The 12500-nt window shown below is 42.5% G+C and overlaps 3 protein-coding genes across 4 annotated transcripts in view; all 3 read left to right on the forward strand.

Moving 5' to 3' along the window:
* The window catches only part of slc9a1b (solute carrier family 9 member A1b), a 20383-nt gene extending 19161 nt beyond the window's left edge, over positions 1–1222 (forward strand). The window contains exons 11-12 of the mRNA XM_052532888.1: positions 604–670; positions 748–1222. Of these exons, the coding sequence (XP_052388848.1) occupies positions 604–670; positions 748–920 (240 nt within the window). The 3' untranslated portion in view covers positions 921–1222. The remainder of the gene's footprint in view (positions 1–603; positions 671–747) is intronic.
* Positions 1223–1366: 144 nt separating this feature from the next.
* Positions 1367–3550, forward strand: fabp10b (fatty acid binding protein 10b, liver basic). 2 transcript variants are annotated; one of them, XM_052532892.1, is made up of 4 exons: positions 1367–1787; positions 2157–2329; positions 2838–2927; positions 3004–3550. In XM_052532892.1, exons 1-4 carry the CDS (start codon positions 1715–1717, stop codon positions 3052–3054), a joined length of 387 nt encoding a protein of 128 aa, XP_052388852.1. In that variant the 5' UTR covers positions 1367–1714; the 3' UTR covers positions 3055–3550. The 2 variants fall into 2 exon arrangements, with proteins under 2 accessions (XP_052388852.1, XP_052388851.1); XM_052532891.1 differs by having other exon boundaries at positions 2838–3550.
* Positions 3551–5592: 2042 nt separating this feature from the next.
* The window catches only part of gja9b (gap junction protein alpha 9b), an 8403-nt gene continuing 1495 nt past the window's right edge, over positions 5593–12500 (forward strand). The window contains exons 1-4 of the mRNA XM_052532889.1: positions 5593–5845; positions 7772–8370; positions 8447–8591; positions 9941–12500. The exon at positions 9941–12500 is cut by the window's right edge and continues 1495 nt beyond it. Coding sequence (XP_052388849.1) covers positions 11800–12500 — 701 coding nt within the window. The 5' untranslated portion in view covers positions 5593–5845; positions 7772–8370; positions 8447–8591; positions 9941–11799. The remainder of the gene's footprint in view (positions 5846–7771; positions 8371–8446; positions 8592–9940) is intronic.

Consider the following 12500-nt stretch of genomic DNA (forward strand, 5'->3'; position numbering starts at 1 on the left):
AACCTGTACAAAAAAATGAGTTTAATGAGTCCCCATTGTTACTCATTAAAACTGTAATATTTACTGCCTTCTTACACCCTTTCCTCAGGTTTGGCCACTAGAGCAAATACTAGATTTGGTTGTGTTTTGATTAATCTAACCCTGCACAAAAAATAATAATAATAATAATAATTAATGTTGTTTCTAATCATAGATTTATCTGAGACTAATGATCAAACAAAAGCGCCTGCTTAGTATTAAGTTTAGGGAAAATCATTGTTTACTGTGTTTCTATTTTCATTAACAGTAACATTATGTAATCAAACAGGCTAAAGTAAACAAATAGTGTAAAAATGAATGAATTCCTAGTAATTATGATCATGACTGATGTTGTTAGTGAAAGCAGACACGTCTCTGAATCAGATTGTGTTCCTGATGTTCATGATCTGTTCCAGCTGCTGATAAATGAAGAATATGATTATTTACAGTAGTGATTAATTGATTTGTAAAGCAGCTTTAGCGAGCAGTATTGCAGTGCTGATGTGTGCGTGGTGGATGTAAATGCAGATGACTGAGACCGTGTTCATGTGTGAGGCAGCTCTGACGTCTGCGTCTCGTTCACAGATGAGCTTCATGACGCTTCCTGCTCTTCGAGAGTCTCCTGCGGTGAGAGGATCACGGGTCGAGTCCGGTGAGTCTCTCAGATCTGACACCGCTCTTCTCTGAACAGTGTTTGAGATGCAGATGTGATGCTGATGTCTCCTGCAGACAGACCCAGCGTCCTCTTCACCCTCGCTGATGAGAGATTGGAGAGCCGAGGACACAAGCCCAGCGTGACGTTCTGTCTGGACGTGGAGGAGAAGCCACTGCCTCGATGTGTGAGTGATCCTGGAGCAGATCAGCTGCTGGAGGAGGACGAGAGCCTCCATCAGAGACACTGAGAGCGCTGGACCAACACTGTGTCTGTGGAAGTGATTCAGCTACTGCGTCTAGTGATCCGAGTGTGTGAGGAGGATCACAAGTACTTTATTAATATTATTATTACTGCCTCAGAGAGAGTTTCATCACCCTTTTCATTTATTTACACCACTGTTCACAAGTTAGGGATATATTTTTACATTTTCCTTGAAAGAAAGAAATACTTTTATTCATCAACGATGCATTAAATTGATCAAAAGTGCCAGTAAAGACATTTATAATGTGATTAAAGATTTATATTTCAAATAAAAGCTGTTCTTCTGAACTTTCTATTCATCTGTGAATCCTGAAAAATAAAATGCATCACAGTTTCCACAGAAATATTGAGCAGCACGACTGTGTTCAACACTGATAATAATCAGAAATGTTTCTTGAGCAGTAAATCATCATATTATTCTGATTTCTGAAGATCATGTGACACTGAAGACTGGAGGAATGATGCTGAAAACACAGAAATACATTACACTTTAACACAGATTCACACAGAAAACAGATGTTTGAAATGTTTTAAAATAATATTTCAATATTTTGTCTGTACTTTAGTTACAGTGACCCCCTCAGTCTGCTCAGACTGATATCTGCTTGGGCTCTGGGGATGTTCTGGGACGTGTTTGCTGTGTTTCAGAGAAACTGTTCTGTGTTTAACGTCTCTGAAGAGACTGAAGCATCGCTGTGGAGACTGTGCTGATCTCCTGAGACTCATTAGCTGGATCTTCACAAACACAGTGACTCAGATCATCTCTCACGCTGCTGGACGATGGCTGTGGACTTCAGTGGACGCTGGAAACTCTATCACCAGGAGAACGCAGAGGACTTTCTCCGAGCCATCTGTGAGTCTCAGTGTTTCGGTCTAAACTTCCTTCAATCTGGAGAAACAATATGACCATATGAGATATTATATCTTGTTTAATGTATCAGAATTGAGTGAAAATAAATATTTGCAATCGATTTGTCATTGAATTAGGTTTATTTAATCAGTAGATATTTTTTTCTTTCTTTTCCTTTTTTTATTGTTTCCAGAAAACAGTGCTTAATATCTACAATCATTGTACATTTCCAGTCAATTTATTTAGATTTAAGGATGTTTAGACATAGATACCTAGGAAGAACAGCATGTTTTGCAGTGTTTCAGTGTCCGACTTCTGTATTTCTGTGAATCTTCTTTATATAAAGTGATGTACGTGTGTTTTTATGAGCAGCCGCTCCAGAGATTTACATTAAAATGATGAATGAAGTCAAACCTCTGACCACCATTCAGCAAAACGGAGATGAATTCATCATCTGCGTGAAAACTCCTCTGAGAAGCATCACGAACAGCTTCAGCATCGGCTCAGAGAGCGAGTTCAGCACGATGGACGGACAGAAGATCAAGGTGATTCATTCGAACGAGTCACTCGAGAAGATTCGGTCGCGCGCGCCGCCGCAACACAAGCGGCATTTAAAGGGACAGTTCACCCAAAAATCAAACTTGCCCCATGATTTACTCACTCTCGAATATTCGAATATTCGTTTTCAGATTATTATGGTGAATGACATGAAGTTGACCGTTGCAAGATGGCAAACGCATCTACATGCTTTGAGCTTTTAAATGAGGCCTTATTCCTATACATATATATGAGAGATCAGGGTTTATAAAGTTTAAAATATGGATATTTTTCTTAAAAAAACTGATGGTTTGAGTTATTAATACACATTACAGTTCATTATGTTTAAAAGCAAATAAAAAACTAGTTAATAAGTCGGTAAACTAGCTGTGGTTACATGATCTGTGCATACTGTGCGTGTTGATATTCACATATAACACACATTATAATAACACATGTAAACACAAATAGCTTCTCAATCTCCACAAGCAGCGTTTTGAGTAGTTTGTGTTTCAGGCTACAGCTCGACTCGTCGATGGAAAGATTGTGATTGAATCGGAGAAGTTCACACACGTGAGAGAGATTGATGGAGAGGAGATGATCGAGGTCTGTCGAGATGACGTTCATGTGTTTATATTCATATATATATATAGATATAACACTGCTGTGTCTGTGTGTCCAGAAGTTCTCTGCTGGAAGCGTGACTCTCATCAGGAGAAGCAGACGTGTGTAACGACTCTAACTCAACCTCTTGAGTTACTTTACATTATTACATTACTTTACATTACTGACTAAACATGAGAAGAAACCTTGAGACAGACCTAGACTAACATTCAGCTTCATTCAATACGTGTTTGAGACACACACACAGACTCTCTCTCTCTCTCTCTCACACACACACACATACTCTCACACACACACAATCACACACATACTCTCACACACACACAATCACACACATACTCTCACACACACACTCACACGTACACACGCGCACACACACCCTCACACGTACACGCGCACACACACACTCTCTCTCTCTCTCACACACACACACACACATATACATATATACCATCTCTAGTCAATATAATACATTTCCAAACATATAAAGTATAACGATGTCCATGAATGTTATGGTACTCTCTCAAAGTCTTATAACTGTGTAACGTCACTAGATTTTGAGTTTGTATAATAATGTCATGCCTAATAAAATATATTGAAACACATTTTTTCATAATGGACAACACCTCTTAGTTAACTAGTTTGATGTGTTATTGTTTGGGGTTATTAATGTGTGTAATGTGATGTTTTCAGCCTCGGTGCTGAGGATCTTATTCATCATCAGCAGGTAGAGTCTCAGAAACACCTTTAAGCTCAAGAATGATCAGACTACATTAGAAGGCAATGATAAGATTCATCTGACTCAGAAAGGATTAGAAGAAAGTTAGGAGACTAACATTTGTCTGGAACAGGATTTGTGTGGAAGGTGTAGGAATGGGCAAAAGGAGTGAAAATGGAATTGGAAATATTTACACCAGATGTATTAATATCTCCAACACCACCTTGGTTTTTAAGTGTGCGCAGATTGATTTTACAATATATAATAATTCCGGTTTCTGTAGCCATGGCAAAAGAAAATATAGATATGGACATTAAGCATTGTAAAGAAGAAATCAAATCAATTATCAAAAGGGAGATACAGTTTATTGGGAAAACCCTAACCCTAAGGCAAAATTATTGGGACAATGAAAGTAATTAAGGAAAGAGGATTGTATTATATCATGATTGAGATTAGGGCATACGGGTCTTAACTCAACAATGCATTTAAAAGAAGAACATGCTAATGGTATGTGTGAAAGGTGTGGAGTAAGAGAAACAGTGGAACATGTAATTATAGACTGTAGTAAATATGGAAAACAAAGAAAGAGGTTAATGGAAGAAATGCAGAAGGGAGGGGATCAACGGGTAACAGTAGAGGATATTCTGAATCTGGTAATATATTAATACAATTTCTGAATGCAACCAAGTTAATACATATAATATATGTAAGGTTTTATTATTGTTATTATTATTATTATTAGCATGGGTGGAAGGGAATTGGGCTTTTTCATGGAGGAGTTAAAACGGAGGGCACGACTCCTAGCTAGTCACTATCGTGTGCCTACAGTAGATGGCGCTAGTGCGCTGGAATAGAATGCGAACCGCCAATCAGCACGAAGAAGAAGAAGAAGAAGAAGAACTAGAAGAAGAAGAAGAAGAAGGCCTCATAAATAGTAAAGCTTTCTTTGAATTTCTTAAAAGGACAGGATTAAAGGGACACTAAGTAGGGATTACTCCCATCTAGTGGTGAAATTGTATTTTGCATTCAAACTAATTTTGCTCTCCAGCGCCTCGCTTTTTCAAATGCGCGTTGCATCTACGGTAGGCGATATGTACCAAAAAGCTTTGACGGGATGTCTTCTAATAGCACTTTGTCGAGTTTTCCTTCAGGTGAACAGGTGTGTTATTTCAAACAAACTGCAACATGACAACTAACAAACGAATGTTACAGTATGAATTACTGACTGTGGAAAACATGAAATATTGTAATTAGTAGTTATGTCTAATTTATTCGTTATATTTTCTGAATAATGTGCATTGTTAGGTATAAAAAAAATATTGTAATATATAGATTGTAACACTGACTTACCTGTCGAGAAGAAAACTGGCCACTTCAGCGTCTCTTTTGAAATCTTTATCCAGCATTAGCTCTTTCCACCTAGAAAAAGCTTCCCCGACATTAACTCTTGTTTTCTGTAATCTACGGTCACGTTTCCTTTTACGTTCTATTTTTGACTGTTTTGGCGACAATGTTTTCTTCTCCTGTGGCGCGGCATATGTATGGTCCATAATAAGAATGCAATCCAGACTTTTAAACTTGCCGGTCCAGTTTCAAGCGCCTCTCACTGCTCTGCACCTGCGTTTCTGGCTCTGACCGAAAACGCGCTGTGGAAACGCGTTGGCTTAGTACTTTTTGTCCCTCTCTGCTATTATAGTTTTGCAAGATGGCGGAACTACATGGAAGCCTCCGTCGACCTACCCGTCCCATGTATATAAAGATAATAAATTCTTCATTTACGAGGATTAGTTTAAACATTGGCATAGGTATTTGTACACCATTGAGGGCATATTTATGAATAAAAATATTGATTTTAGATAATAAAATACCTAAAAAGTTACTTATTGTCCCTTTAATGAGTAGAATGTAACGCTCTGTTCCACACTCCGGAGCAGAAGGTGGCGGTAATGCACCTAATTACGCTGGTTGCCAGCCGCCGTTAAAAACCAAGAAGAAGAAGAGAAGAAGAAGAAGAAGAAGAAGAAGGCCTCGATGTCGCCGAAAGAGAAATATTTAATCGTTCTTAAGAGTGATTTATAATTATAATATAAGTGTAAGAGCCTGTAATAATAACTATAATGTCTCGGTACATGAGACCGCCGAACAGCTCTCTGTTCGTCCGCAATATTTCCGACGAGTCCCGGTGAGAGACACTTATTCATTCACGTTTTTTTTTTTTATAAGACTTCACACATCTCTCATGTTTCTTGCTGATTAAGTTGACATGTTTTGTCTGTCATTTATAATTCTGCATTTCTGGTGTGTTTCAAACACGTGTGTGGAAGAGTGTATTATGTTAGGCGCGTGCATGTCACCGGGAGCGCGCAGCGTTCTGTTGTTATTGTTGTATTAAATTATTATTGTTTTATCGCCAGTCAGTCCTGTGCATCTTTACAGTTAGCTGTTTCCTCGGCTCATGGACTGGAATGATGTTTGCATCTCTGTAGTAAATCATTGTATGCTAAACCGAGCTCAGCAGATTTATCATCATAAACGTTGATCGATCATGGATTAAAGATTAATCGATGTGTAATCACTGATGATGCAACATCAGAAGCTGTTTGAATCGAAAGGGGTTTTTTTTATCTCAAGACTGATGCATGAAGCAGGTTTATTATTACAATACTGTTCTCATGTGCTGTCAAGTTTTACTGAACTGAGTTTTACAGGAATATTCTGGACAGCTTTTGTGGAATAATGATGATGAGCACAGAAATTAATTTACTACACACACAAAACAAATAAGCAATGATCGGAGCAAATTGGTAAGTGTTAAAATACTCTGTAAAATCATTTATCAACCATATACATTTTTCAGCTTAGTTAGCATGTAAAAATGCGGGATGCATTATTGATTCTTCTGTCGATATCTGATATTGTGAAGTGTTTAATCCACATCGTACCTGTGGAACGAGTTTAACGCCTAGAGCTCACAGCGTTTCATTTGTGTGTTTGTCTCCTTTTCACCCAAGAATGAACATTTGCTGTTCCCGTACTCTCCCTCGGGTCGTCTGTGAATATTTTCTTCAGTTGAACAGTGAAGAAGGTTTTCAGTGGATCATTAGTCAACAGCTGCCGTCACTTTAAGAGTTAAAACAACAGATCGAGGACCATGAATCCCTGTGTCTCCTGATGATATATGGACCCAAGCGTACATCATTATAGTGTTCTGTTCACACGTGTTCATATCAGTGACTCAGTCGAGCGGTTCGCTCTGTTCAGTGAGGAAATGAATCAGTTCATTCATCAGAGAATCAGATACACTGCTATTTTGACTCATTTCCACTAGGGCTGCACGATTTAGACAAAAATTGCTGATTATTCCCTTGAAATTGTAATTGTGATTTATTAATTAAATTAATCGTGCAGCTGTAATGTCCAGTCGGAGTGACCATCAGGCGTCTTCAAGTGAGTTCTAATTGAGTAACTTGTAGATCTGTGCTGCTCGAGTCTGAACTGATTCAGATGATTCACTCTGATTCGATGAACTGATTCAGCTAGTTCACTAAAAAGAACCCGCTCATGAACTGAATCGTTTGCCTGAGGCTCTGGATAACCGGTAATAATGCTGTAAATAATGTTCAGTTTCTTGCACAGACTGATCGTTTCACTTCATAAGACCTCCAGGATCTTCAGGAGGCGCCGGGATTCGTTCTGTGCTCCCTGATATGATTCTTTTGACTCTTAGAGTGACGGCAGCCATTGGCTTGTTTTTATGAAGGACCACGGTTTCTGCTGAAAACCTTCTCTATATCTCGGATGAGCTGAGAGAGAGCGCGTGAACAGCACACTCTGATTTCGTGTGAAGCGTCTCTTTAAGATGGCGGTGAGTATGTCCTCGGTTGGTTTGGTGACCCAGCGCTGTCAGTAAGATGTTATTTCCTGGTGTTCAGGCCAGAGGACCTGCGCCGAGAGTTCGGCCGATACGGCCCCATTGCAGACGTCTACATTCCCCTAGACTTCTATTCTCGCCGCCCCAGAGGATTTGCGTACATTCAATATCCTTTGGCTGCGAGAGCAGCGTGTGCATGTGTCCGGTCTAACCCTTATCTCTCTGTTGTCGCCCCAGACTGTGTACCGGCGTCCCGTTCTGGAGCCCGGCACAAAGACACAGTTAAAGAGACGTGTAGAGTAGGACTAAAAGACAAGCCGCCTCAAGAAAGAAAGAAAGACGGCTGCTTGCAGAGAGACAGAGTGTGAAAGCAAAGAATATTAAAGCTTCAAGACACAAAGAGGCATTATGGGGCCGAGACGAGCGGCGGCTCCAGGTTAAAGAGCGTAAAGATGACTCCAGTATCCTCCATGGTTCAGGACACAAGCGTAATCTGAGTCATGTGATGTGAGGTGAACGTGTTCGGTTAGACCCTTAACAGCGCAGCACGTTTGAGGACGTCCGGGACGCAGAGGATGCCCTGCACAATCTGGACAGGAAGTGTGTGTGTGGACGGCAGATCGAGAGGGCGACCGCAAGAGTGAGTGCTGACCCGCTCTGAGATGAGGAGTGTTTCTGGGACGCCTGTGACTGACCTGTGTGTGTTCCTCAGCGCCGGGCCAGATGAAGTCCAAGGAGCGTCAGTCGCCCCGCAGTCACTCACGATACGAGGAGTACGAGGGGCGCAGACGCTCTCGCAGCCGCAGGTCACGCAGACGATCCCCGAGTCCTCGAGAGTGAGCGAGCGAGCGTCACACACCATCACACAGTCCTGTGAGGTCCAGACACTGACCGTGTGCTTCTCTTCAGCAGATCCAGAGGAAGCAGACGCAGCCGAGAACACGAGCGGTACGAGCTCAACTAACCCTACACAACACGACGTCTACAGCTGGAAGATCCTTCCGGAAACATACACCAGAGCTTCAGTTAGTGCTGTGTGCTGTTAGATTAGTACAGTGTGCGTACTTTATCTCATTAAAACTAATATTAAAAGTGCTCACCTTATTAATAAAACATTATCTACAGAAAAGATGAAGACAATGCACAAAGTTTCGTGTTAAGCTCATAGAAGCATTCTAACGGGTGTAGGTTATTAATAAAACATCCAGGCAAGATGAGCCCAAAACATGAACACATCACGGTTTCACGTGAAGCATTTTCTTGAGTTTGTGTGGGTGATAAAATGCTTAATAACAGTCCTAGTGTGGGAGGGATCAGAATAAAATTTCCTTCAATAACTAATAAGCCTTGTTAAGAGGACAGTTCACCCCAAAATTAAAATTGTCATCGTTTACAGAGTATGAGTTTCCATCTTCTGTAAATAAATCAAAACAGACATTTAAGATTGTGTTTACCGAACAGCTGCTGGACAGATGATCTCTAACTCAATGTTCAGACAAACATTCTTCTAAATCTCTTCTTGTGTGTCCAGCTGCAGAAGAAGCTCATTCTCTGTAAACCTGTTCTCAACGGCAGTCCTCGCACCCCACTGCTCTCCATATTTAGGACATCTCTCTTTAACACCCCTGATTATCAGCTCATTAGCAGTGATCTCCGCGCATCAACTGTGTTCCCATTGTTCATTGCTCCCTACTCCCTGAGCAGGTGAGATCTGCTGACGTTCTCCTCACTTCTGAACATTGATTCACTGATTTGTGCTGCGCAGCGTCTTTACACATCTCATACCTCTGTAAATACAACAATTTAAATTCACGTCTCGCACAGTTCAGTGCACTTTGAAACATACGTTCGCTTTGATCTGGAATCATGGCAGATTATCCTGAGATGTCCACTTCGCAGGGCACTTGCGTTCGAGTAGAACAAACGTCTGAAGCGCTAAGAGAAACGCTGAAAATGTGAGAGCATCGGTGCGCGAGGACTGAACGGAGAACCGCTGCTGTAAACACTGACGTGCTCAGTTACTCAGTGTGAGGTGATGCTTGTTAGAAAGTGGAAGCTGTTTTCTACACTTTCACTATTACACCGCAATCTGTTTCCTAACACTGAACTGAATTTCTAGTTTGTTTAGAAATATAAAAGTTAGGTTTCTTGGAGTGGCTCTGTTGCCTTTTTTCTTTGTGGTGGAAACTGTTACTGAACAAGCAGAAGTGAATCTTCCACATAGAAACCCTGAAAACAAAATCATTTTTTGAAGTTATTACCAGGACTGAAAAAACAGTGAAAGCAGAAAAAGATGAACCCTTTATTTTACAGACATTGTTCGTGCTTGAAGGACCTCTGTTTATATCGATGATGAATGCAGTGTGTGTGTTGTAATTCTGGTGCGTGGTCATGTGACTCCTGCAGGCACCGGGCGTCTGGGCGTGACCCCCCCCGCTCCCGGAGCCCCTCCCACTCGAGGAGCAGGGGCGGAGCTCGAACCCGCTCCAGGTCCAGGTCCAGGTCTCCCAGCGAGCTCCACACAGAGACCCAGGACACCGCTGCAGAAGAGAAGACACATGAGCGCTCCCCGACCCGCTCCAGGTCCCGCTCGCACTCTTGGGCCGGACACAAGTCCTGGGGGCATTAGATCCACACATGAGCCTCAGGGGCGACTGGATGGGTCAGTTTGGGGCAGAAGGTCATGAACCTGCTCATTTCTTTTAATAAGGAGAGGGATTTCAGTTTCTGTTAAAGTGTTAGCATTGAAGACATCTGTGTGGTTTAGTTTACAAGCTGTGCAGAGCGAGAGATGTCAATCACATCAATATTTTTTCAGATATTTTTAAGTTGACCAGTAATGGCCCTCCATTTGAAACGGTCTTCCATGTGTGTCTCGAACCCGTTTATTGTGAAGTCTGCAGGCCTTTTACATGTAACCTCAGAATGAAATAAATTTCCTGTGCATCAGTATGTTGTCGTTTTGATTTAATTTTATTATTTCATAATTAGATCTTGATTTTGAAGGAATTATGTTGATTTAGCTCCATCCTGACTTATTAAATTGTTATTATGAATCTAGTTTCCTAAACTTAAACTTTGTCATGCGCACCCCTTCATGTCCTTCCATCGGATCACCAGTCACACCGCGAGGACATTAAAGCACCCTTTCTGGTTCCCAAAGAGCCGTTCAGCCGTTTAATCAACATTTTAACAAACCTTTTTAATCTTTTGTGGTTGGAAATTTTGTCGGTCAGTGTAGGACTGTCAGACAGAGGAAGATATTTGTAATGTTTTTGAATGATATTTATATATTTAACATTTTTTTATAACATAAGTAGAAATATAATTTTTTGTGTTCTATAGAAGAATGACACAAGGGGAATCATTAATAGCCTCTTACACGTTGTCGTAAATCCCAGTCTGTCACAGAAACTTGATTCTGTCCTGTGTTTTGAGTGTCATGTTTTCTACATGAGTGCCCTTTGACACGTGTCTGACCCTGATGTGACCCTTCAGCGTCAGATGATCGTTGTTTGCGTGTAAGTGAACAGCTGCTCATGTACAAGAGTGACAAATCAATGAACCTGCTCGCACGCCACCGAAACCATCCCACAATGCACTGCCTCACAGGACCCCCCCAGCCATTCTCTGGCCATCGATTCTTCAGTGATGGGTTTAGAAACATCGACAGACGTCGGGCTTGAGGGGAGATCTGGGATTGGATTCTGAGAGAGCAGTTCATGTATGAAATTGGACATGACTGACTGATCGTTAATCAGGATAATAAGCATCGACTGATGGAGAACGCACTCGTGTGGATCTCAGGAGTGTTGAGGAACAGCAGAACCCGTCTCTTCACCTAACAGCTGGACTTCATTAATAATCCATAATTGCTTTGTGAGTTATGTGATCGCAGCAGTGCTGTCTCACTTCATCAGGACAGTAGAGACTGGTTTGGTCCAGATGACCTGCAGGCCTTTACAGCAGCACGCAAACAAATCACATTGATTACTTTGGCCGGGGTATAAAGTTAGCAGCGACCTAGATCCTCAAACCACACTATCCTCTTTCAGAGAACTGTTAGATGTTTTTTGATCATGCCTCCAGTGTGATCAACACTTAACCCTCATTCACCATTTTTATATCTTTTAGAAAAGTGACTAATTCGAACGGTGAGTACAGAGCTATTTAGTATTTCTTGTCTGTGAAATCTGGTGTGGATGTGGAGAAGTGAGTGACTCCTGCTGTCGTCCGTCTGCAGCGGCAGTGATGTCTGTGTGAGGATGGGCGACTGGAACTTTCTGGGAGGGATTCTGGAGGAGGTTCACATCCACTCCACTATGGTGGGGAAGATCTGGCTCACCATCCTCTTCATCTTCCGTATGCTGGTGCTGGGTGTGGCGGCCGAGGACGTGTGGAACGACGAGCAGTCCGACTTCATCTGTAACACGGAGCAGCCCGGCTGCCGAAACGTCTGCTACGACCACGCCTTCCCCGTCTCGCTCATCCGCTACTGGGTCCTGCAGGTCATCTTCGTCTCCTCGCCCTCGCTGGTCTACATGGGCCACGCCATCTACCAGCTGCGTGCCCTGGAGAAGGAGCGTCACTGCAAGAGAGTGGCTCTCCGGCGCGAGCTGGAGACGATGGAGGCGGAGCTGGTGGAGGCTCGGCGGCGGGTGGAGCGGGAGCTGAGGCAGCTGGAGCAGGGCAAGCTGAACAAGGCTCCGCTCCGGGGCCCGCTGCTGCAGACCTACCTGGCACACATCGTGACCCGCTCCGTGGTGGAGGTGGGCTTCATGACGGGACAGTACCTGCTGTATGGACACCACCTGGAGCCTCTGTACAAGTGTGAGCGGGAGCCGTGTCCCAACGTGGTGGACTGCTTCATCTCACGACCCACAGAGAAGAGCGTCTTCATGGTGTTCATGCAGGGCATCGCCGCCGCGTCCCTGTTCCTCAGCCTGCTGGAGATCCTGCACCTGGC

This window comes from Carassius gibelio, chromosome A19 (genome assembly GCF_023724105.1).
Source record: "Carassius gibelio isolate Cgi1373 ecotype wild population from Czech Republic chromosome A19, carGib1.2-hapl.c, whole genome shotgun sequence".
Taxonomy (NCBI): Eukaryota; Metazoa; Chordata; class Actinopteri; order Cypriniformes; family Cyprinidae; genus Carassius; species Carassius gibelio.

Excerpts from the sequence above, each read along its gene's own strand:
- fabp10b (XM_052532891.1), top strand. The coding sequence starts at position 1,715 with ATGGCTGTGGACTTCAGTGGACGCTGGAAACTCTATCACCAGGAGAAC. Across the intron at positions 1,788-2,156 it reads GGACTTTCTCCGAGCCATCT|CCGCTCCAGAGATTTACATT; the intron begins GTGAGTCTCAGT and ends TTTTATGAGCAG. Across the intron at positions 2,330-2,837 it reads TGGACGGACAGAAGATCAAG|GCTACAGCTCGACTCGTCGA; the intron begins GTGATTCATTCG and ends TTTGTGTTTCAG.